This window comes from Myotis myotis, unplaced genomic scaffold (assembly GCF_014108235.1).
Source record: "Myotis myotis isolate mMyoMyo1 unplaced genomic scaffold, mMyoMyo1.p scaffold_m19_p_14, whole genome shotgun sequence".
Lineage (NCBI taxonomy): Eukaryota > Metazoa > Chordata > Mammalia > Chiroptera > Vespertilionidae > Myotis > Myotis myotis.
The window spans coordinates 12,774,650-12,798,191 of record NW_023416318.1 but is presented as its reverse complement, the minus strand read 5'-3'; the positions used below and the strand labels follow the sequence as shown (position 1 = coordinate 12,798,191).

General features: G+C 40.9%; 1 protein-coding gene across 2 annotated transcripts; it reads right to left on the bottom strand.

Annotated features, from left to right (window-relative positions):
* Positions 1-12: 12 nt before the first annotated feature.
* Positions 13-22,739, bottom strand: PAIP2B (poly(A) binding protein interacting protein 2B). 2 transcript variants are annotated; one of them, XM_036334187.1, is made up of 5 exons: positions 22,590-22,739; positions 21,880-21,963; positions 4,984-5,132; positions 2,408-2,584; positions 13-1,218 (listed from the first exon to the last, which is right to left on the bottom strand). In XM_036334187.1, the coding sequence occupies exons 3-5, from the start codon at positions 5,119-5,121 to the stop codon at positions 1,162-1,164; spliced, it is 372 nt and encodes a 123-aa protein (XP_036190080.1). In that variant the 5' UTR covers positions 5,122-5,132; positions 21,880-21,963; positions 22,590-22,739; the 3' UTR covers positions 13-1,161. The 2 variants fall into 2 exon arrangements, with proteins under 2 accessions (XP_036190080.1, XP_036190079.1); XM_036334186.1 differs by lacking the exons at positions 21,880-21,963; positions 22,590-22,739 and adding an exon at positions 3,239-3,305 and having other exon boundaries at positions 4,984-5,120.
* Between the last annotated feature and the right edge of the window lie 803 nt (positions 22,740-23,542).

Below are 23,542 nucleotides of genomic sequence, written 5' to 3'. Positions count from 1 at the left end.
CTCCTACTAGGCTTTTTTTTTTTTTTTTTTTTTTTTAGTTCTTTTGCATAATTCTGTAAAGTGGGAGAAGCATCAAAATTGTGAACTGAGCTTCTTGCTAGTGTCCTAAAAAATATATTTACTTATAAAAGTGCATAAACCTTTCCAAGAAAGTAATATACCAAAAGGACTGAGTCTTCATGGGCTGGGAAAAACAACTGTCAAAATAAACTTAAGACACACTAACAGGATTCAAGGATGGCTTCTCCAGGCTGAAGCTGCTGGCCAGCATAGCATGCCTTTCACACACCTTTGGTAATAATATCTTTTCTTAAAATCAGAGTAGGGTGGGGGTGAAAAGGAATATGGGACTAGATACCATGAAAGACAAAGAGGCAAATCTACCTACGTGCTCCTGTACCTTGTAAATGATGAGTTTGATGGTAGCTGTAAACAGGCTTAAGAGTAGGCCAACCGTAACTGTATGACTCAAGTGGCAATAACCATCACAGTTTTCCCCTTGAATTTACAACGTTCATCAACATCAAAAGAGTTACTGTAAACCAATACTTTATAAGTCCGTGTTTTCTTGAATGGAGGTTCAAGGCAGGAAGACATGGGCTCAGCAGGCAATTGGTAATCCCAGTTCATTGCAGAAAGCCCTCAGGGGTCGCATAGTTGCAAAGGCTGGTTTAAAACACCTGCTTCTTCCACTCATCCCTCTTCCCATCCAGCTTAAAAGACTCAGTAGTTTTCTAGGTGCTCACTGCCCTTGCAAGCATACAGCAGGGTGAGAGGGCATTCGTGTAAACACCCAGATTTTCTTGGTCAGCTTATTGAGCTTATTCTGTTTAAACACACATTGCAGAACATTCCTGATGAAGGGGGGGCGGGATTGCAAAAATTTCCCTAACTCAAAAAGGCAAAACCTAATAATGATAATAATAATAATAAACTGCTCAAAAGGAAAGTCAGTAGAACAAAAGAGAAATACTCAGAGGCTTGTAGAGTAAGACTGAGCACGTTTAGCTACTCCAGTCACAGTGTTAAGTTAAACTACTATTCCCCTCCCCAACTGTGCATCCCTAGCGCCCCCCCCCTCCCCCCTTCAGCTCTGCCTTTTTGTGCGGCACTGTCCCCAGATGTGGGGACATACAAGTCCTCCTCAAAGTTTCTGTCAGCTCAGTACTTCACTCCTGGAATAAATTCCTTGGCATCCGGGTTCAGGTTACTTTTGCTCTGAAATAAGAACCAAGAGATAATAAATCCCACGGCAAACTGTACTTTAAAACTTATTTTCTCCCTGTCTCCATTATTACCAGTGCCTTCCCCTCAGCCTCAAGAGAGAGAAAAACAGAATTCCTGCAACTCAGCTCACTACTGCTGGGCTGGTCTCCGTGGCCCCTGACATACTAAGCCCTGACCAACCGCACTGTCTCCGTCCTGCTTCAGATTTCTGCTCCCTTTATGATGCTTTCATTAGGGGCTTATAAGTTTGACTCCAAAAATAATTCAACTCATTGAGCACCCTAATCTGATGAACATCAGCGAACTCCATCAAACCAGTTTGATTACCACAATCCCTATGCACATGTATCTTTCTTTATCTTGCTGTACTCTCTTTGGTTCTCTGCTCTCTTGTGAATACCCAAATCTTAGCAAACTATGGCCACAATCATTCAGACCATGAGTTGTGTGAGAACTAAATCACTCAGAATTCCATAGGGAAACATGGAAGGCAGGGAATTATTTACCCAGTCTTCTAATTTTAAGTGGAAAATGGCCTCTAATGAATATGTTCCTTCCAAAATGAAGTTTTTATAACAGCATCATTCAAAATTACAAATGCAGATTTGAGGGACAGTAAAAGAAAAGAACAGCAGCAAATTATAATTTAAAACCAAATCTTGCCCTAGCTGGTTTGGCTCAGTGGAAAGAGCATCAGCCTGTGGACTGAAGGGTCCCAGGTTCGATTCTAGTCAAGAGCGTATGCCTGGATTGTGGGCTCGATCCCCAGTAGGGGATGTGCAGGAGGCAACCGGTCAATAATTCTCTCTCATCATTGATGTTTCTCTCTTTCCCTCTCCCTTCCCCTCTGAAGTCAATAAAGATATATTAAAAAACAAAAACAAAAAAAAAAACACCTTTTCTATGTTCAAATTTTTATCCTTAATCCCAATTCTATTTTGAAAAGCCCATTGGGAAAAATGAAAGTTGGTGATGCTGTAACATTGATGTTTTCACAATGCTTTATCAGGTGAATGCATCTTCAATGTACCCAACTATTAATGCCCCCAAGGTAAGTGAAGAATAGCGGCTTAGAGGGCTCCAGGGATTTTGCCCAAGGTAGTAGTGCCAGGAAGTAAGACTGTGACTACAAATCCCACATTCTCACTATGTCACATGTGGAACTACTTATGGCTCTTACCAAAATATCTTCAGAATCATGACCATTGCTGACAGATAGTCCATTTAACTGCTGTTGCAACTGTCCCATGGCCTGAGGCAGGTCTCGTGATGGAATAAACCAGTCTTGGTCTTCCTCGTCCAGCATCTCCTGGAAGCACCGGTCCAAGAAGTCCTGCTCCAGCAGCTCCTCCTCCACCTGACAGCAAAAGTGCAAGCTCAGACTCACCCTCCCAGAGGCACTCGTCCCTTCCAGGTTTAATCTACCTCTTCGTGTTAGAGGTTTACTCCAAGATTAAGAATGATCTTGCATGAGATCTACTAAGAATTAAGATGCTTCTAATGACTGGCTGGACAGAATATAAATTTTTTAATTGTTAAGTTCCATTAGCAATAAGACTAAAGAAATAGTTATTCAAAATAGCAGAAATTCTTCACAGATCATCTAAGACCTCTAATATGTGACACAGATATTTTCCATTCACATGGCACTTACCAAAAATCTTTTTTTTTTTTGTAAAAATATTTTTTTATTGATTTCAGAGAGGAAGGAAGAGGGAAGGAGAGATAAAAACATCAGTGATGACAGAGAATCATTGATTGGCTGCCTCCTGCATGCCCCCCACTGGGGATTGAGCCTGCAACCCGGGTATGTGCCCTTGACCAGAATCAAACCTGGGACCCTTCAGTCTGCAGGCTGATGCTCTATCCACTGAGTAAACCAGCTAAGGCCTGAAAATCATTTTTAAAGCTTAAAATTCTTTTCTCAATCTTATTAAGAAGGAACTTTTCTCTAAATTTCCCATTTTACAACTATGAAAAAGGTATAGGAGCTATGTAACTAGACCACTACCTGGACAGCAGACAGTAAGTCAAAACCAACTCTCAGCTTCTGGCCCACTTTTCTGGTAATGAGGCCCCTAAGGGTGAAAAATACTTTCAGAACCTCAGAAAAATATAAAGAACACTTTTTGACATACCAATAGAAAATGATTTCATCAATGTAATATTCTTTCAAAACAAGAAACAATATAAGCCCTGGCCAGTGTGCTCAATGGGTTGGAGTATCATCCCATATACCAAAAGGCTGCAGGTTCGATTCCTGGTCCAAGCACATACCCAAGTTGTGGGTTTGATCCCCCGTCAGGGTTATGTGCAGGAGGCAGTCGATCAATGTTTCTCTCTCTCTCTCCCTTCTTCTCTCTCTCAAAACCAATGAAAGCATGTCCTCAGATGAAGATAAAAAAAAAAAAAAATACTATGAATATTGAAACAAGTCCATATTTCTTAAAGATTGCCCTAACTAAAGCAATATGTATCTCAGATATTTTATACCTGTTTACAGTCATTGACTATTAATTCTTATGAAAGAGTTCAATCTGCACACTGTGTGACTTTAATAGGCCTCCTGCCTCACATTTGGCCATCTCCTGCAGCTGGCCTGGTGACAGATTCACAGCTCACTCATGCCACTGCCAGGGAGGAGTCAAACAAAAATCATCACCCAAACTAGCCAATACAGTTAACACCTCATGAATTCAAAGGAAAAGTCACTGATAGCAAGACTCAAAAATAGTATTTCAACATTATAGTTAGCAACATTTTTAAATAATTCAAGTAAATTAGAAAGTTATGAAGTACTTAGCAATAACTACAAAATATTTCTAAGCCACAAGATTTAACCTAATTGTTCAAGATCTGCCCTGACTCCCCCCAAAAGTGTTCCCCTTATTAAATTTATCCTTATCCACAGGCACAACCCTCAAAAACGGTTACCTGGGTCACACAGGGGTGTGACCGAAGCATGATATATATGCTACTCACACAAATCATGACACCGTGAGCCACTTGGAGTGGAAACTGCTGACAGTATCCCCAAAGCTTGTTTTCTTCTTCTCTCAGCAACAGGCTGCTCAGTTAATACTGTATTTCCCATCTCCGTGCTAGACATGGCCAGTAACTATCAAGTGATGTCCCCAGAAGGGATGGGAGCACTTCGCATCACTTGGTGAAAAGGAGATCCCTTGCCTTGGCTTTTGACTCTCCCTTTCCCAGTGGCTAGACTTCCCATTTTCCTTCAGTTATTTACTAGTAGCTGATAAGTGCCCTGGAGGTGCAAAGCAACACCATGGAAGGAACTATGTGGTCCCACCTATCTACCTGGAATGGCTTACCTTGGGCTATTAACGTTACAGAGAGAAGACACTGCTGAATCTTTGTTGAAGCGGTCTAGCCTTCCCCCACCCTACTACACACATACCAATCTCAGGCTCACATTCTGCCAGTCCCTGGGTTCTTGACTGGGGCATGCCAGGCTGGCCTGTCTGCACAAATCTGCTGTTTCTCAGAAGTCTATACCAGATCACCATGGCACTAGATCCTCTTTTAATTAATGTGGCAGAAAAATATCATGCTCTTCCTCCAAAGTACTACCTGGTCTTTTACCAGTTGAAGGTGTTTCCTGGTCAGCTCAGACTATGCCTCCACGTGTTTTTAAGTTATTCTAAAGCCGAGGAACCCATTTCTTTTGTAACAGAACTACAATAAAGTATAGCTGCTGAGTCACACACATCATTGTCCTTCCTCTTCTTTCTTTACCTGTCTGTTAAAATCCTCTTCATTCTCCATCCACATGTACTCTGCAAATGGGTTTTCTTTCTCATCGTGCCCATTTAACACCTGGTCCTCTTTGGATTTTACATTGGGTGATGTATTTGCCACACTGGATCCATTCATTATGATAGAACCTAAACAGAAACAAAAGAAAAGGTAAAATGTTACAAGAATCAAGGAAATGAAAACCTATAATATCCAGATTCTCCCAGAAGCTTCTGAAGTTCTAAGTCCAAGTTATTAACTACAGATGAACACAAACTGCTAATCTGTATCTGTTACAAAACTAATATCTTATAATTATCAATTATACAGATGTACAATTCTTTAAGAGTTAAAAGAAAAATATGCCTTCTTTCTGCCATCTTGGAGTCTACAGAGTCTGCTGGGAACAGGACTTCTGTAACAATAAATATCTCTGGAAGGCCATTTTTGCTGACTATAAGTGGGGTTTCCAGAACCAGAGGGAGCACACAGCTCTTCTTAAAATTGAAGGTGTTTAGTCTGAGCCTGCGTGGCTCAGTGGTTGAGTATCAACCTATGAACTAGGAGATCATAGTTTGATTCCCAATCAGGGTACATGCCGGGGTTGTGGGCTTGGTCCCTAGTGGGGGGCATGCAGGAGGCATCAATGATTCTCTCTCATCACTGATGTTTCTATCTCCCTCTCCTTCTCCTTTTCTCTCTCTGAAACCAATAATAAAAAAAAATGTTTTTCAAAAAATTGAAGGTGTTTATACTTGAGATGAAACTAAATTCTACCTAGGCAAGAGATGTGCTTATGTGTACAAAGCAAGAACACCACAGTGACTCCTGGTAGCAAATGGAGTAAAACCAGAGTAATCTGGGGAAAGGTAACTCGTGCTCATGGAAACAGTGGCATGGGTCACGCTAAATTCCAAAGCAACCTTTCTGCTAAGGCCGCTGGACATAGAATCTGTGTAATGCTATACCCCCCAAGGATTTACACTTATTGAAAAATAAATAAATAAATAAAATGGATTTGTTCTCTTGTAAAATAAATAAATAAATAAATAAATAAATAAATAAATAAAAAAGGGGGGAAAAACAACAACAACCATGTCTACAGTTAGTTAGCCTTTCTAGCAAGTGAGAAGGAGGATGAATCTTTTCAAGGCAAACTCTGTAGGTTTTAGAACCTAATCATGATCACATGGCTTCCTTAAAGTTTAAATAAGTAAAGGAAAGCGTTCTTAATAAACATGGTAAGCAACTGTCTCTTATTCTGATTCTCAAGATTGGTTTTATTTAGAACTTATTTCAAAAAAAATACATGTTTATTATATTGATAAGCAAAAAAGAGAAAATTAAGGTCACCAGCTGTTCAACCAACCAGAGTAAAGAATCATTAACAGTGTGGTGCATATAACCTCCCTGACTTCCCCTGAGTGTATTCAGATACACAGACACACACACATGATGTACCATCATTTGCTTTTTCTCATCCATATGATAACACAGCCATATTGTTTTTTGGGGTATTTTAATGTTTCTGTATTATAAAAGTTTGACGAACTTCTTGGGCTCATTTAAAAAAAATGATTTCCTTAAGATAGCTCCTAGGAATAGAACTGCTATATTAGAAGTTACATTTGTTTTCTTAAGGCTCTTGATTTATTGCCACATGGTCATAAGAATTTAAATTCCCATCAGTAGTATATAAGTGCCTGTTCCTCTGCATTCAGGAGTATTATTTTTTAAGCCACTACCAATCTCAATTTATTACTTACATTTACAGTTCTTTAATTTTTAATGAGGCTGAATATTTTGAGATATACTTACTGGCCCTTTATATTTCTTGTTTTATAATGTTTTTGCTTAAGTACTTTGCCCATTTTTCTATCAGGGTATATATCTTTTCCTTATCTTTTGAAGAACGTTTATTATTTTTATAATTTTAATTTTTCATAAAATAATTTATAAGTACAAATATTTGATTTGCTTAATTTTGGTAGCCGTTTTGCTGGCCTTAATATTTGTCTATGGCAGTGGTTCTCAACCTGTGGGTCGCGACCCCTTTGGGGGTCGAACGACCCTTTCACAGGGGTCGCCTAAGACCATCGGAAAACACATATATAATTACATATTGTTTTTGTGATTAATCACTATGCTTTACTTATGTTCAATTTGTAACAATGAAATTGGGGGTCACCACAACATGAGGAACTGTATTAAAGGGTCGCGGCATTAGGAAGGTTGAGAACCACTGCTCTATAGCTTGATGGAGGTTTATAAGTTTTGTAACTCATCTGAATATTAAGTACTCCATAAATATTGGTGAATCATTACTCAGGAATCATTACTTTCCCATTCTATTTAAATACCATCCGTTTAAATACCATCCACACCCCATCCCCCTTGGGGCACCTTTAAGTTTCTTTAACAAATTATTTCCTAATTCATTTCCATCTTGGCAACATTCATGAAAAAATCCTTTGCTTCTTCTGTGTACGCTAAAAAATTATTGCTTACTCCCCTTTAAAATATTTGCAATTTTCTAACCTGTTATGGACATTAGGTAGAACTGTGAAGAATAAAGAATAGCCAGTAAAACAACTATTGATAGTTTAAAAAGTATTTCATTTATGCCCAGCAGCATGGCTCAGAGGTTGAGCACTGACCTATGAACCAAAAGGTCACAGTTCGAGTCCCAGTCAGGGCACATGCCCGGGTTGCGGGATTGATCCCCAGTAAGAGGTGTGAAGGAGGCAACAGATCAATGATTCTCTCTCATCACTGATGTTTCTATCTTTCTCTCCCTCTCCCTCTCGGAATTCAATAAAAAAAATATTTTTTTAAAAAGTATTCAATTTAAGACAGAACCCATTTAGTTCACTGTTGGTATAAACAGGCACCTAGTAAGAAATTATCAGTTTTACATATTTTAGATAAAGACAAAAGAAATCAATAATAACAGTCTGGTGCTCCATTATTTGCTTTTCCTCATTTCTATGTTAATAAAGCCCTACTGTCCTTCGCAGTGTTTCCAATGTTTCTACATTACATAGGCTGCTTTTATATTCCAAATCCAGCTCCATAATAAATCCCTCCCTCAGGCTATAGAAGAGAGAAAACCATTTCCTTATTTTTACCACTTCCATTTGCAGCATAACAATGACAGAAGCAAGTCTGCTCTGTATCAGTGGGTTATTCCTCAACACAGCGACTCTTAAAGGTCCGGATCCTTGCTGGGTAGCAGGTTGCACAGCATCATCGTTCCAAAGATTCACTGGCAGCTGTTTACAGCCAACACAATGATTTATCCTTATTAATAGGGAAGTCATTCATAGGAACTCAGAGTTTAGTTTTCTAAAACATCTGCCTTTGCCCAAAAAATAAATCCTGAGTACACACAACCATAAGGAAAAAGGGAAGGCAGAGGAAAAAAGAATAACTTAATTCAAGAACAAGGAGGAAGACAGAGAGCAAATTGCAGGATGCACTCGTTCATGAGAAATGGAAAGGAAAATTACCATAATCTCACATGGAGACGTTCCCCAAATTAACACACTTTATTTTAGCAAAGCTGAAATCAGTGAGAGCTGGGGCTGCTAATACTAGGAAAGTGGTTTCCTTACAGTTGGCTACGCAGTATCGATTTGCACTTTATACCATTCTACTTGTGTTTTCCACACAATTGGAAAGTTTGGTTTCTCTTAAATAGCAGCAACTTAATAATTTAATTTGTATAATGTTTAGCAATTTATCAAGTACTTTCACATCTATTGTCTGACTGCCTCATAACCTGTCTTGCCTCACTTTATTTTTTAAAAATATATTTTTATTGATTTCAGAGAGGAAGGGAGAGGGAGAGAGAAAAACAACAATGATGTGAGAGAATCATCGATTGGCTGTCTCCTGCATGCCCCCCACTGAGGATCGAGCCCACAGCCCAGGCATGTGCCCTTGACTGGAATCCAACCTGGGACCCTTCAGTCTGCAGGCTGACGCTCTAACCACTGAGCAAACTGGCTAGGGCTGTCCTGCCTCACTTAAAAAACCCATCCAGACATTGCTATAGGAGGAACAAAGAAGGTACCAGATTCAGGGGTTAAGCAAACTGAGTTGCTGGGTTAGTTCAAGAACACTGGATTTGGGCTTACTGGGTGACAGTGCTTAATGTGCCCCTGACCTTTTTATTTTTTTATTGTTTTATTGCTTAAAGTATTACAAAGGGTATTACATATGTGTCCTTTTTTTCCCCCCGCCCTTGCCCTGACCTTTAGTAGGAGGTGGGAATGGGAGAACTTTGCTGGAGACTAGAGACTCCTAGGTAAGGCATTTGAGGAATGCCTTCCAACTTGGGAAAGACACTGGGTAAGATAGGATCGCTGCCCGTAATGTCCGACTTTCCGGCTTCCAGAGTTTAATGTAATGTTCTCCTCTATTCCCAGCTCCTCTCCAGCTCGCCATCCTCCATGCACACCCTCTAAGAGCAGTGTTTCTCTAACCATCCTACCCTGACCCTCAATCCTCACCCATTCCAATGCACATCATTATGATACTGTAGTGTAGTGGGGATAAAGAAAATGACTCCAAAGCTTCCAAAGATGGGGGAAATGCTTGATTCTACAAGGAGGATTACAGATCAGAATGGCTCCACGTGGTCAGCTATGCTATGGAGAGGCCCATGTGGCCAGGAACTGAATCCTATTATCACCATGTGAGTGAGTTAGAAGTTCATCTTCCCCCAGTCAAGCCTTCAGATGAGACAGCTGTCCCAGTTGACAGCCTGACTGTAACTTCATGGGAGACTCAGAGGTAGAGGCATCCAGCTAAGCTGCTTGCAGATTCCTGACCCTGTTGTTTTAACCTGCTAAGCTTTGGGGAAGTTATTACATGGTAACAAATAAGTAATACAGGTAATCAATAAACAATGACAACTAGCTCTGCCACACAAACTACCAGCTGCTACACTGTTTCTCTTATCTACTGAGAGGGCAAATGTGCAATTTGAAGTGGGTCATTGCTTGAGAAGTTCTTTAGAATTAGACCAACAGAAGATAAAGGAGTTTATGTCTAGTCTGTGTCTATATTGCAGTATAAAATCTAAGAACTACTTGAAACTTATTCCCTCCCCACCTCACTTTCCCTCATATACACTGCAAACAGGCTGAAAATGGAACATAACATTTGTCATTTTGGCTGAAGATGGGAAAACATGTAACCCTGTTCCTAGTCAAAATAGAGGTGCAAAGGCCTGCCAAGCATTTGACTTAGAATTCTACTATGGTCAAGGATTCAAGCCTAAAAGGGCTTGAAAAAAGGGGTTTGGTTCTCAGCCATAAGGAACTTTAGGCTTTTCATGTATCTAGGATATTTCTAGAATACCTGTTTCATCCGTGCAACACTTTAAACACCCACAAACTTTCAGATCCAACATGTTCACAGCAAAAACTAGCTATTCTTAGAACCTAAATGAGATTTGGGACTTTCGACTGAATCACCTGGGGAAAAAAGTCTACTGAGCAATGGATATAAAAACTAGTCTCTACTATTCTGTTTCCTGCAGTTTTGTTAACTTCATTCAGTCTGGTTAATGCCATTTTTTAAAAGTTAAACATTGTGGATAACAGTTTTACATTTTATTTTACTTCATATACACTGCTACTAGATTCAGGTTTTGTCCATTCTTAGTTATATCTAGATGCACTCACTCGTTAATGTCTGAGTGCCTGTTTACCCCAGCCAATTATGCTGTAGTGCTTTGACAGGCTGTACAGTCCTTGCCCTGGTAGTATTTACATTCTCTCGGGAGACAAGCAAACAATTAATAATAATTATGATCCCTGTTATAAAAGGAAAAGAGGGACTATTAGAAAACTAACAACAGAGGGATCCAATTAAGGCCAGGAGTGGGGGGTGGTTAGAAAAGGTTTCCCTGAGTAAGCAACACACTGATACCTAAAGAACGTAAATCAGCCAGAAATAGGGAGAAGAGGAAGAAGTATGTGCGAAGTCTCAGAGGCAGGAAAGAACTAAAAGAGAAACTAAAGGGAGATAGGTATGCATATAGTTGGAGCATCAAAGGAGAACCAGGGGGAGAAGGGCAAGGAAGAGGGATGAAGATGCATAGGCAGACAAGGCCAGCTCATGCACGAAATTAGAGGCTAATGAAGGATTTTGGATTTCATCCTAAAGCAATGAAAGCCATTTAAAAAAAAGTTCTAGACAGCCAGCATAGCAACAAAATTTCCATTTATATTTGGACACAATTCAGGCTGCCATATGGAAAATGGACTGCACAGAGAGTGAATAAAGGGAGACCAGTAAGGCAGGTAATGTGCTAATTCAGATGAAAATAATAATAATGGCTGCTTAGACTAAGATAGTGGCAGTAAGAAGGGAGTGGGAAGATTCCAAAACTATTTTTGGTTGTTGGTGGTGATGAACTGAAGTGGGGAGACAGGATGAGAAAAACATCACGGATAATTTTGGCATGGTAATGCCATTCACTGAGCTAAGAAACGCTGTGAGAAGAGCACACTTTCCCTGGGTGGTAATAGGTAGTGGGGGTAAGAAGGGTGATGAGTTCAATTTTGGACATGTTAAATTTTTAATGCCTCTGTCACATTCAAGTGGTGATGTTAAGTAGGTTGTCTACATGCATCAAGAACTGGAGAGGTTGGGCTGAATAGGGGTCTTTGCAGATGTAACTAAATTAAAGATCTTGAGATAAGTAAATCATCCTGGATTATCCCAACAGGCCCTAAGTCCAATAATAAGTGTCCTTATAAGAGAAAAGCAGAGGGAGATTTGAGACAGAGAGAAGAGGAGGAAATGTGATCATGGAGGCAGAGATTGGAGTAAAGTGACCACAAGTCAAGGAATGCCTATGGCCACAACAGTTGAAGGGGCAAAGAACAGATTTTCCTTCTCCCACAGCCTCTAGAGGTCTAGACACACCTTGAGTTTTGACTTCTGGCCTCCAGAACTGACATAGAGTAAGTTTATGTTGTTTTAAGCCACCAGTTTGTGGTAATTTGTAATAGCAGCCACAAGAAATTAATATACCCAGTACAGGGGTGAGTTGAAGGCTGCTGAAAGGTCAAGAGGAAGGCTGAGGAGTGTCCATAGAATTTAGGACCTTAGAGGTCTCTGTTGAGTTTAGTAAGAGCAGTCCCTTATGTCCCCAAAGTTCATGCTCTTAGCCACTGCCCTACTCTCATACTTGCCCCACTTTAGTTCCAGAATGGCTATGCTATAAAACTCTTGATTTTTCTTAAATATTGCTAAGGGCATAGAGGAACAAGGCTGAAGAAAAATGCTGCCCTGGCCAGCATCATCCCATACACCAAAAGGTTGTGGATTCAATCCTGGGTAGAGGTGTGCATAAGAAGCAGCTGATCACTATTTCTCTCTCACATCACTGTTTCTCTCTCCCTTCCTCTCTCTCTAAAAATCCATGAACATATCATCAGGTGAGGATTAACATGTTAAGCGCCATGTCAGTCACCGGTGACTGGCACTATACTTTCTGTTTGGACCTCATCAGTCTCCGGCCGCCAGCATATTGGTGAAATTGGATATCGCAGGCTAAATGGAAAGGAAGACAAAACAGGCTTGGTGCTTAACGTGTTAAAAAAATAAAAAATAAAAATTAGAACTACATAGTGTTCTTCATAAAGTTAAATTTATTTTGTACTGAATTAAGGCTTTCTTATGTTTTTTGGTGTTAAAATATCCTTTTATAAAATGATATTAATTAGAATGTTTTTACAATCCCTTACTTTAAAAAATTGTAATCCTAGTTGTCCTCAAAATATTTTTGGAAATTTACTGGCCTGTGAAATCCTAAAGATTGAGTATCTCTGATCTAATCACTCTTAGAAATTATTTGTGATATGCAGCCAAGCTTCAGAAGCACTGGTCTAGTCTGTAGGGTCTAGTTCTACTCTTCTTTTCCTTGCCCCAAGTCTTGTCTGAGGGGAAAGGGGAACAAAACAGGAATGTTTCCAAGTAGGGAGTCTGCACAACCCACTGTCTGCAATACCAGCTATTCCTTCAATAGTCAGTGTGGACCAGCTGATCAACTTGAAAAGTGAGGCTGCTAGAACAACAGAAATTAGGTAGCAGACAATCGAGAAAAACTTGTTGAAGCTAATCTCCTCTATGAAAAGGTGTGGCTTCCAGAGTTTGCTTTCTCTTCAACTTGAAGCTTCTACATGATGCCTAAGTTCAGAAGAGGTATCTTTGTCTTTATTTAAAACAAAAAATAAAACAATTAAAAAATATGTGTGTTAAATATGTACATATGTGTGTATATCTATCAATTCCTTCATAACTGTCTCCTGTGTCCAGCTTTATGCCAGGTCTATGATTTTGGCCTTCATTTTTCATCTGCAGAGGGATTATAAGAATTACTAGTATTACCTCAAACAATGCAATGACAAATCATTAAAACAAAAATCTGATGTTTTATGCAGCAGACTCTATTCTCCAACATTCCAATAAGATAATTCCAGTGATTTCTTTCTTTTAAAGTTTCTCTTATTCTCTTAGGTTAGTTTTTAAAAATCTCAAAAAAATCTTTAAAATGCACACAAAACTTTCAATTTAATAAGCACTCAAAGTTCTCTGACATTAAAAAATATTACTGGACCCTTCTAAAGCAAGGCTAAATAGTAAGTGATGGATAAAAGGGACATATAAATAACCCCTATTTTCATGGGATTAATCACAAAATTCTATCTGACCAGTGTCCTCTTGTCTCTAAGCCATGTAAATGAAACATGTTCTCACCTGACATTTGACTAAGACAATCATGAAAAGAGAATTGTGTTGTGTCACTGTGTATTACTAATTAACTGAATGCAACACTATGCTGGGAGCAGAAAGTTGGTCTTTCATGATTTGCACCATAACCTATGCAATACTCCCACACCAAATTCAACTTTCATCTAGAACCAGATTTCTAGTATTACAGTTAGTATACAGCAGTGGTTCTCAACATACAGTCCCTGTCCCAGCAGCATCAGTATCACCTTAGATGGGAACTTATTAGAAATGCAAATTCCCAGGCCCCCAACCTATACCTGTTGAAATTTGCGTTTGAACCTAGAAATCTGTGTTGCAGTAAGAACTCCAGGTGATTCTAAAACAAACTCAAGTTTGAGAATCACTGGTATACAGCAAGTAGGTCCAAAGCCAGGGGTATTGTATATTCTATCTTAATATGAAATGAAGACGTCCAATTAAAAAACAATCTCCTCACAACTCCCACCCTCAAGCCAATGTGTTTTATGTTTATGAGTTAAATAAGAAAACAAGCTGCAATAAGAGATTTCATCTGAAATGTATACTTCGGCATCAGTTCCCACCCAGCCTGATTATATACAATACATTGTCATACATCTAAAATCCTAAAAAAGGATCTTTATAAAGTGAGCCTCCGACACTAGGGATTCTATAATTTCTAATCAACTAGGTCTTAATATATCAAACTTACTAGAGAAGTAAAGTGGAATTATTTGCTCTACCTTAAAACTGCATTCGACAGGGTGCTAAAGTTTAGGATTTTGTTCACCTCTATACTTCTAAGTTAATACAATTAGATCAAAAGATCCCATTCTCCATAAGCTTCTAGCACGGCGAAGTTTCACTGCATAACTTCTTGCTTTCAGTGAAAATAAAGCAGACCCCTGGTAGGCACATTACATATCTTCAAGACTGCAGATCTAAAGAGTTATATCTGTTCAATATTAAAACAAAGGTCCTATAAACTCTCAAATAGTGAGTATACTGCCACAGTACTAGCCTCAGTAATAAAAAGACACCACTATCACACTAACGTCAGCTCTCACTGGATATTTACATTCGGTTCTGCTCCCATTTACACTAAAATCTCTATGTTCAAACTCACTATCCCTGAAATAATGACATTTTCAATGTTAGGCAAAACCAGTCTGTAGTCCACACAGCACCTACTTTCAAAAAGCAGGCTATTCCCATGCAACTGTTCCAGAGCACAGAGACATGAAAAGAGTATTCTAATGGTTAGTATATAGGTAACTCAACACATTAAAAATAACAAAAATACCACAAAAGAAAATTATAGACCTATTTTTATGCTACAAACATGTAAGTTCAAATAAAGCATGAGCAAATAAAATCAAACAATTTATTTAAAAATAAAACCACTTTGATTAAATAGGCTCAGTCCAGAAATGCAAAATGGTCTAAAATTTGAGAAATATAAAGCCCAGCTGGCATGGCTGAGTGGTTGTGTGTTGACCTGTGAACAAGGAGGTTGCGGCTCAATTCCTGGTCAGGGCACACACATGCCTGGGTTGTGGGCTTGATCTCCAGTGGAGAGCGTGCAAAAGGCAGTTCATCAATGATTCTCTCTCATCATTGATGTTTCTCTCTCTCTCTCTCTCTCTCTCCGTTCCTCTCTGAAATCAATAAAAATATATTAAACAAACAAACAAAAAATCAAAAGGGAAATGGAGGTAACTGATGGTTAGGTAGTTTTGCCCAAGGTCATTCAAATAGAAGACTGGCAAAGACAAATTTCAAACCCAGATCTTCTTTTTTTTTTTTTTTTTTAATATATTTTATTGATTTTTTACAGAGAAGAAGGGAGAGGGATAGAGAGTTAGAAACATCCATGAGAGAGATCGATCAGCTGCCTCCTGCACGCTCCCCATTGGGGATGTGCCTGCAACCAGGGTACATGCCCTTGACCGGAATCGAACCCGGGACCCTTGAGTCCGCAGGCCGACGCTCTATCCATTGAGCCAAACCAGTTCGGCAAACCCAGATCTTCTGACTTCAAATTCAGTGAGCTATCAAAAACATGATTATTGCTTCCTTAATTTTATTAATCCTCACCCAAGAGGATATTTTTCCATTGATTTTTAGGGAGAGTGGAGGAGAGAGGAAAAGGCAGAGAAAAACATCAATGTGAGAGAAATACATTGATTTGCCTCCTGCACGAGCCCTGACCAGGGCCGGGAGGAGCCTGCAACCAAGGTATGTGCCCTTGACTGGAATTGAACCGGGACCCATTGCTCAGCAAGCTGATGCTCTATCCACTGAGCCAAACTGGCTGGGGCTGCTTCCTTAATTTTAACAATTCCTCGGGAGTTAATCACACAATTGACAGAGGAGTTCAAATTACATAGTATAAGGACTCAGTCCCTAATGCTCATATAATCAAATTTACTGAAAGGAGAACATTGGCATGCAACCCCCAAATATCCAGAGTCAGAAGAAGGTGTGGATTTTCAGTATGCTCCTAAATAAAATACCTAATTGGCAAAATATATGTCTAATATGACCCAATATGAATGCATAAAAAAAAGCAGCATCCTCTCAAGTTGGAAGATTCTCACTTTCAAGACGACCTTTGCCTTTGCCCCAGCATTGACTTCTATTCTGGTTTTGCAACACCCCAGGGTATCACCAATGGAATTTCAAAATATGAATAAGCCATACTTTTCAATGAGGGGCTGTGTGTTTATATAACTTTTTAAAAACTTGGAACTTATGGACCAAGATGATGACTTGGTTAGAATATATTTTTTCTCTTCAAATGTCTCTCCTTTCCTATAAGATTATACAGATTATTTTATAATGCACATGGAGAGCACTAATACTAGTAAATCATGGTTTGGTAAAAATATATTTTAATGCATCATTCCTCAAACTATCCTATAGAATAAAAGCCTAATAGGCTAAGTGTCCGGTTGTCCATTCAACCAAAGCGTAATATGCTAATGATATGCTAAGGCCACTCAACTGCTCGCTATGACTTGCACTGACCACCAGGGGGAAGACGCTCCGACTGGTAGGTGAGCTTGCTGCTGGGGTCTGGCCCATGGGGACTGAGTGAGCCGAGCTGGACACGCCCCTCACGCATCCCTCCCCAGCCCCAATTGTGCACCAGTGGGGTCCTCCGACCTGGCCTGTGCCCTCTCGCAATCTGGGACCCCTCGGGGGATGTCGAAGAGCCGATTTCGACCCAACCCTGCAGACCAGGCTGAGGGACACCACTGGTGCATGAATTCGTGCACTGGGCCTCTAGTGCAGTGATGGCAAACCTATGACGCGCGTGTCAGAGGTGACACGCGAACTCATTTTTTTGGTTGATTTTTCTTTGTTAAATGGCATTTAAATATGTAAAATAAATATAAAAAATATAAGCCTTTGTTTTACTATGGTTGCAAATATCAAAAAATTTCTATACGTGACACAGTACCAGAGTTAAGTTAGGGTTTTTCAAAATGCTGACACGCTGAGCTCAAAAGGTTCGCCATCACTGCTCTAGTGTCTCATATAATACTGTTCAAAAAGATGTTTAGGTATGCTACAGGGGTGGGAGAGGTAGGAGGAGGGAGGAGAAGCCATGGGTAAATGTAATGTACCCCTTTTGGAGATCCACAACTCACCATGACAATAATATAATAAAGGCTCTAGAGAAGTCCAGCATTACAGAAACCTTTGGTTAAACAAGTTTATTTTGACACAAAATTCTTCTATTATAACTATTCACATTTTGTGTTTATAAAAACTGTTTGAATAAGTGTAACTATTAAGTAAAACCCACAACAGATAGCAAAAATGGGTAATTCTTAAAGCTCTCCTACCACAAAATATTAATTCTTTAAAGAATCCCTAATTTCAGTTTAGTGAACTCCTTCCTCTTCACCTACCAATGCCTAGCTCAATTATCACCTCATTTGAAGAATTTTCCCCCAGCACTTCCTATATTACTATTCCTTTTTCCTTATTTAGACAGCATTTTATTCATATACTAGAAGCCCAGTGCATGAAATTCATGCACGGGTAGGGTCCCTAGGCCTGGCCTGCGATCAATGCCAATCAGGTTACCTGCTCTCCACCTCCCTGCCTCCTCCTTCCCTTGCTCCCTCAGCACTCCCCCGCTGCTGCTGGTGGTTTGCCATGTTCCGCGCCACCCCCTGGTGGTCAGCACACATCATAGCAAACGATCAAACTCCTGGTCTCCTGGTTAAACTCCCGAGGGGACACTTTGCATATTAGCCTTTTATATCTATAGATTACCTCACTTATCATATGATAAATCAGTTCATCCATCTTTCTCCTTGTTAGCTTGTGAGCTCTTTCAGAATAAAGTTTGATTATATTTTGAGAACCCTGAAAAGTATAGAACACATGTAAGTTTCATGATGAAGTAAATAATTTCACTGCAGTGTAATAGTTCCCAGAATTCAATACTTGTATTCCTAAACTGTTACTGATACCCTGCCAACTACTTGAGAAAGTTTCTCCCTAAAACTTACATTCATAGCTGAGCAGCTGCGGTCATGGTTAACTCAGTTGTGACATGCCCTCTAGCTAAGCCCATTCATAGTTATTTCCTCAAGTGATTTCCGTTTGCTGCTTTTCGTGTTTTGTTTTTTTTAATCAACTAGGAATGTTCAGTAACCAACCTTATTATCTTTTCATATCTCTGTGCCTTTGCACATGCTGGTCCGTACTTAGCATGCTGTCTCAACTTTTATTCACTTGGAAGACATTCCTATTTATCCTTTATGAAAGAGCTTACGAACTACCTTCTCTAGGAAACCTTCATATATTCCCATCCTTTCAGAAAGAGTTAGAAATTCCTCAAGTCATACACTTGTGCCTCTATTACTATATAACAGGCACTGAACTAAGTGCCAAGGATAGAAGAATGAAGATGTGGATCCTGCCTCCTAGAGCTCAGTCTAGGAAGGAAGACAGCCATATGAACAAATAACTGCACTATATTACATGCAACACCAGAAGGAAGATTTATGGAATACTGTGGCATGTGTCAGTTACTTTGTTAGGTGCTTTATTGAACATTATCTATGATCACGTGATAGGTATTTGAATTGGACAGACATTCAAGAAACTCTAAGGACTCCTATAGTCTTAACTGTCTTCTGAAGAAACTGTCTCCAAGGGGTTCTTTTGTATATTCTATAATCTGTGGGACAGATAATGCATGAAACCAATCCTACTTCTTCTTTTTATTTTTTAAGATATAATTTTATTGTTTTCAAAAAGGAAGGGAGAAGGGGAGATAGAAAGAAACATCAATGATGATATAGAATCATCAATCGGCTTCCTCCTGCACTCCCCCCACTGGGGTTCCAGCCTGAAACCCGGGCATGTGACCTGACTGGGAATTGAACCGTGACCTTCGGGTTCACAGGTTGATGCTCAACCACTAAACCACACTGACTGGGCCAATCCTACTTCTTTGACCATAAAAGACTGGACCAGGACTCAGAGTCCTAACTAAGGACAGATTGAACTTGGAGGAGGAAATAATCTAGGACGTGGCTTGGCTCAAAAGGAAGTGTTATGCACAGAGTAGAACAGAAATGTCCTGTCAGTCAGTATTCTAAGGGATGTGAAGTGGGAGGGGGCACAACAGGTTTCACTGTGGTCAAGTTAATCTATAATTCCAACCTGGACCTCTCCCCTGAGCTCCAGACTGCTAGCTATCTGTCCCTCTTACTTAAATAACACACCTATAAGGGCAGGAGCTTCATCTCTAGTTTATTCACAGTCTAGACCAGACCCTGACTTACAGTAAATGCTTAATAAAAAACTGTTGAATAAAAGAATAAGTGAATGAACTCTCAAAGAAGCTAAGGAATCTACAGTGGACAGGGGGGAGGGGGGACTTAGGGAGGAGGGCTAACAGGAAGGAGACTCCAGGGATCATTTTCAAGTACAGTTGATCCTCATTATTTGTGGATCCTATATTTAAGAATTCACCTACTTGCTAAAATTTATTTGTAATCCTAAAATCAATGGCACTTTCTCGGTCATTTACAGACATGCACAGAATGGCAAAAATTTCCAGCTACGGCAGAACAGGCAGTGCTCTCTGCCTTCTTTCAGCTCTCATACTGAGATGACTAAAGGACACAGACGGTAGGGGGCAGTGCAGTGCAAGGAGCTTTGCCGGGAGCCAGTAGGACAGGGTTTGAATCCTAACTCTGCCACCTGTTAGGGGGTGGCCTCAGGGAAGTCACTTAACACTTCTGAACCTCATTTTCTCTTTTTAAAAATAAGAAAACATAAAAAAAAAAAAATTTAAAAAAAAAGAGTAAAAATAAGAAAACAGAATCTACCAGGATGAGTTGTATTTAGTATTTAAGATTATTTTCCCCGAGAACAATGGTTCATTATTTGCTAATTTAGTGACCTAGGTGACTTTATAGACCATAATCACTGTGAATAATGTGAATCTACCGTCATTATTTATAACAAACGAACAGAAAGAGATTAAAAAACAATTATTTGGATGGAGTAGAGGTCAGTGGCAAACTTCAAGAAGATTCTAAAATAGAACCTCATCAGGCACAGAGACTGTGGAAAAGGCCTTCCAGAGGAGAGAACAGCGCCTACAGAGAGAAGCCAAGGTGTGTGAAATAAACATGAGGTCCAGGAAAACGGCACTTCAGCACGTCCAGAGCAGTGGACGTGGCAGGGGCCACAGTGCTTGTCCGGGTCCTGTTCACATCCTGTCCTGCAGCACTTCCTCTACCTTTCATTCTTAGCGTACAGGTCTTCCATTAAATTGTGAACTCCTTAAAGGCAAGACCTCTACGAAGAAATCATAACTACATAACTATAGTCCCTTAAATCTGCAAACAAGTAATTTATAAGTACAAATCCACATGAAAAGACAGGACAAATATAACTTTGGTTTTCAACTGCAGCCTTATATACTAACTCACAATAGCGACCCACCCATAAGCTTGTTATTTGTCCAGGACGTTTCTTTTTTGACTGCTAGTAATTCTGTCAGAAATTCTTTTTATTGTTCTAAACACCTGGGCATTTGTTGAAATAGCTTTAAGATCTTCCTCTTTTTAGTGCGATTTATTAATAGGGCTCAAACATATGGTCCATCAAACAATGATGCCTCTTCATAGTAAAGATCCCTTTTAACTCACTCTACTAGACTTCCTTCTCTACATACAAGATACAGTCTTACCATAGCAAAATACAGGGAAGCACACTGATACAGATGTTACAAATAGAGTAAGAAAAACAGTAAGAATTTTTCACAAAAACGTGCCAAGTTCTGACCAAAACAGTGTGGACATGATTAAATTCACTGCTTACAGTCACCACTGAGAACTAGGAAAAACAATTCCAATTTATGTGAAGCCATGACACTAAGCACGGTTAGAATCTGCAAGGTTTTGTACACGTGTATTTTCTCTCTTCCACATGCACTCTCTCTCAGACATGCACAGCCCAAGGTGCCATCAGACTTTTCCAAGCACTTCAATTTCCTGCATCTCCCAAAACAAAACCCTGCAATACCTAGGTTAGTATTTTTAAAACTCTAAAGTCTCAATCAAATCTAAGTGTGGTGAGTTACTTTTCCCCCATAAAATACTTAGCATAATTTTATTTAGGCACAACATACTAGTAGTTTGTACTATCATCTAGAACATATGGCTACAATCAACACTATTGAAACCCAAAAGGATACACTATGAAGGTGAATACAAATTCTCGTGAAAGTGGAATAGAGAATGTTATTTTAAAAACAGTTTCAACGCTATTATCATCCATAGGGTGGGCGTGATCAAAGCACACTGTGCTCAAGTAAGTTCTATAATTTACGATCAACTAGAGTGGTCAGGCCCTCGCACTGCAAACTCTCTGCCACCCCAGTTAAGCTGTTTAAAATGCAATCCAATTCTCTCTACTTAAAAAAAATAATAATAATAACACATTTTAAATTTCTCGCTGCCGGTAAATCCTTCTCTCCTGCGTTTTCAGAAATGATCACCCAAACAACCGTATTGGGAGGAAGATTCTAGAGAGGACATTAACGACCCAAAGCTATTTGTAAGTAAGACAAGAATGGCTTACCTTTAACAGAACCGATTCAAGTTCCCTCTGTGAAGTTTCCCTGGACAGTGTCGTCTGCTTCTCCGGTGCTCACCTTCCAGCTGCCTGGAAGGGACCAGCGGAAAATGTTAGTTTCCATGAGAGACGGGGGTGAAATCTAGAGGGTGGGAGGAGGGTGAAGGACTCACTCGCGGCGGGGAAGGCAGAAGAGAGGCGGCCAAGGTCCCTAACGCAACTCGGGGATCAAGAACGGGGGCGGGAGTAAAAGGGGTGGTGGGAGCAGAAGAGGGAACGCAACACCCGCACGGGGGCCGCGCATGGGGGAGGAGCCTCGATGCGCATCTCCCCGCCTTCCCGCCCGGGGAAGGGGACAAGGGATGCCGCGCTGCTTCGTGTGCCTCGGAGGAAAGGGACTCGCAAGCCAGAGACGTCAGTCCCCGTGTGAGCGGGGGGTTGCGGGGGCCCAGGGAAGTTGGGGGTGGGAGATGGAGAGGGCGCCTTTGCAGGAAAAAAACGACGAAGAACCCCCGCGCCTCCAAGGGGCTAAGGGGCACCGCAGTTGACGCGACGTGGGACCTGCCGGTTTGCCCTCCCCGCCGGAGCTCGGGCAGGCGCGCGCCGCCCCTCACAGCCCGAGGGCGGCGGAGAGGGAGGCGCAGGGCGCCCCCGAAACCTGGAGAGCGGCGCTTCCCGCGGGTCCCCGCCCCAGCAGCCCGGGCGCCCGAGCCCACCTGAGCTGACCAGAAGCCCCTCCTTCAGACCCCACGCGCTGGCTCTTCCGATAGCCTCAGAGGTCGCCGCCGCCAGAACAGCTTCGGCCTCCCGAACCGGAGCGTGAGCCACAGCGCCGAGGAGCGCCCCACCACTCGCCAGGTGGCCTCTTAAAGCGCACTGACTCCTCACCCCGCCCCCGAACCCAAGCTATTGGTTGCTGGGCACCGCCCTATTCATCTATTGGGCCGAAGAGGATGCCGCTCAGTCACCTAACAGGACACGTGTGATGCTTATTGGCTTAAATGTGAAGTAGTTCCCGCCCACTCCCTCCGAAGTACCAGCTTCTGATTGGTATTAACATCTGTCTCTTTGCTCCCTCGTTTCTTTCCGTCCTGGATAGGCATCGGGCCAAAGCGTTGGGCGTCTGGCGGGGAGGAGCCGCGGGAGCAGCACCTCTGCGTTTGTTGACCCAGGCTCCTGCTCCCGCTTCATCCCATTGGTCGGTCCCGCAGGCCCTCCCACAGGTTGCGCCACTCAGGATAACAGGAGGGGCGGGCCTCAGTGGGGTTTCCCCAGCTGTCAGTTTCCAGGGAAGGAGCTTTGAGTAAGGCGGGATAGGAGATGGCTCTGGCGGAAAATTGGGGAGTTGGGCTGTTTGAGGGAGTGGAAGGCAGCATTTATAGAAACAAACCTAACTGCTGGAGTGTTTTTAAAAACATACAATCTTATTTCCCCCTTGGATTTAAGGTGTCCAATCTTTGCTTGCTAAGGACTTCTAGTTTATTCATCAGGAAGTGGGGACTTCTTTATGGACGTCTTACTTTATACCTTTTTTGGTGTCTCCCCACCTCGCATGCTAACTATATACATAACACCAAGTAGAGGTTCGGTAAGTGATTGCACCATGAGTGAATAATTGATAAAAATGAAAACGATAGTTAATGTCAGATTAAATAACATAATAGTGCAA